The 1,770-nt window shown below is 48.6% G+C and overlaps 1 protein-coding gene across 1 annotated transcript in view; it reads right to left on the bottom strand.

Annotated features, from left to right (window-relative positions):
- The window catches only part of LOC101360557 (butyrophilin-like protein 1), an 8,617-nt gene that overhangs the window by 3,627 nt on the left and 3,220 nt on the right, over positions 1-1,770 (bottom strand). The window contains exon 2 of the mRNA XM_023725571.1: positions 842-1,217. Within this exon, the coding sequence (XP_023581339.1) occupies positions 842-1,217 (376 nt within the window). The remainder of the gene's footprint in view (positions 1-841; positions 1,218-1,770) is intronic.

Genomic DNA, 1,770 nt, shown 5'->3' with positions numbered 1-1,770 from the left:
ACCACCTGTGCCCCTCAGGTCCCACGTACTCCAGTCCCAAGGGCTATTTGGTTACTTGCTATTAACCACATCTTGCTCTGTGTGCCCCCTGCCTTTTCAACTTCAGTCACTCAAACTTGAGGGCTCTGTGGAAACTTGCCTGATAAACTGATGTGCCAGCTTAAGTGTCTATTCCTTAGCGCACTTTTCATGATTGCCCCAGACAGCATTAACCAGTCCCTTCTCTGTGCAACCTATACCAGGAACGTCGCTTTGTCCGGTATGGACGCCTCTTACCATCCTGTCCCTCATTCACTCCCACCAGCCATCCATAAGGCCTCCATGGGTGTCCAGAACACACCGGCCACATTCCCATCTTAGGGACTTTCCATTGCTTCTTCCTTTTGTTTGGAATTCTCATCCCCCAGATATGCACTTAGCTACATCCCTAGTTTCTTCAAGCATTTACTCAGACAGCACATTCTCAATGAAGCCTAGCCCAGTCCCAATTCCAGTCCCCATGCCCACATCCTGATCCCCTTTCCCTGTTCTACTTTGTCTTTCATTCTCAGAACTTATCACCCTCTAACATCACCTATAACGTATTGTGATTTTTCTATCTCTGCATTTAGAATATGAACTCCACAGGGCAGTGATCTCTGTTTGGTTCACTGAAGTATCGTAGGCACCTAGAACAGGGCCTGGCACATAGTAGGTGCTCTACATTATTTATACTGAATAAATGAATGAACACGCCTCCTTTTCTGTATCTATAAAATGAGAGGCTGAATTAAATCGTCCCTGAGGTTGCTCCCAACTCCAATACTCCAAGACTCTAGAAAATATAGAACAAGGCACCAACCTGCCACCTTCACCTCCAAAGTAGCCTTTTCATAGAAGCGTCCCTTTCTGAAGAAGCAGGTGTACTGCCCATTGTCAGAAATCCGGACCTTGTCAATGCGCACAGCAGCCTCCCCCTGGGTGAGGAAGTCCTTCACCAGGGAGGTCCTCCCTGCGTACTGTGGCATCTGTCTCTCCTTCCGCTCCCGCTGGTTCTGATAGATGAACACGGCTTCTGAGTACTTGGAACGGAACCAGCGCAGCTCCATGTTCTCTGCACTTATGCCTGGGATCAGGGAGCAGGGCAGCATGGTGTCCCTGCCCAGCACTGCCACAATGGAGTCTGTGGGGCCAATCACCAGGAACTCGTCTGTGGACAAAACATGAGAGTGAGAAAGCTGAAGAGGCAAAGGCAGAGGGTGGGAGAATACACACTATCAGGTAAACATTGGAGATGACCCCCAGCTCCTGAAGGAATGAGCTGTGAGGACTCTGAATGCAGGGAGATACTCTGACCAAAACATCATGGCGTAGAAATGATGTCAAAGGGCCACCCTCATGTGGCTGGGCACCTGGTCCTAGGCCCTTCTGTGAAACACTCTTTAACTCCTTGGATCTCAAGCTTGAGTGTGCTTCAGAATCACTCACAGGGTTGTAAAACACAGATCTCTGGACCTCATCCCCAAAATTTCTCATTCAGTAGGTCTAGGGGAGGTCCAAACTGTGCATTTCTAAGGAGTTCCACCAAGGCGTTGGTGAGTCAATGGTACAAGTCTAGCTTCCCATGTAGACACAGCAGCTTTTGGTTCATTGTTCATATGGTCAACATGACTCAAGGCCAACTTACACCAGCTAATCACCACAATAACAAAGAGTTCCAGGGATGTGGATATGTTGGTTCAGGGACCACATTTTGAGAACCACAGCCCCATCTCAGGACAGGACTGAAAA

The sequence above is a fragment of the Trichechus manatus genome, unplaced genomic scaffold, assembly GCF_000243295.1.
Source record: "Trichechus manatus latirostris isolate Lorelei unplaced genomic scaffold, TriManLat1.0 scaffold00327, whole genome shotgun sequence".
NCBI classification, from domain to species: Eukaryota; Metazoa; Chordata; class Mammalia; order Sirenia; family Trichechidae; genus Trichechus; species Trichechus manatus.
The sequence above is the reverse complement of the archived record's forward strand: the minus strand, read 5'-3'. Positions and strand labels throughout refer to the sequence as shown.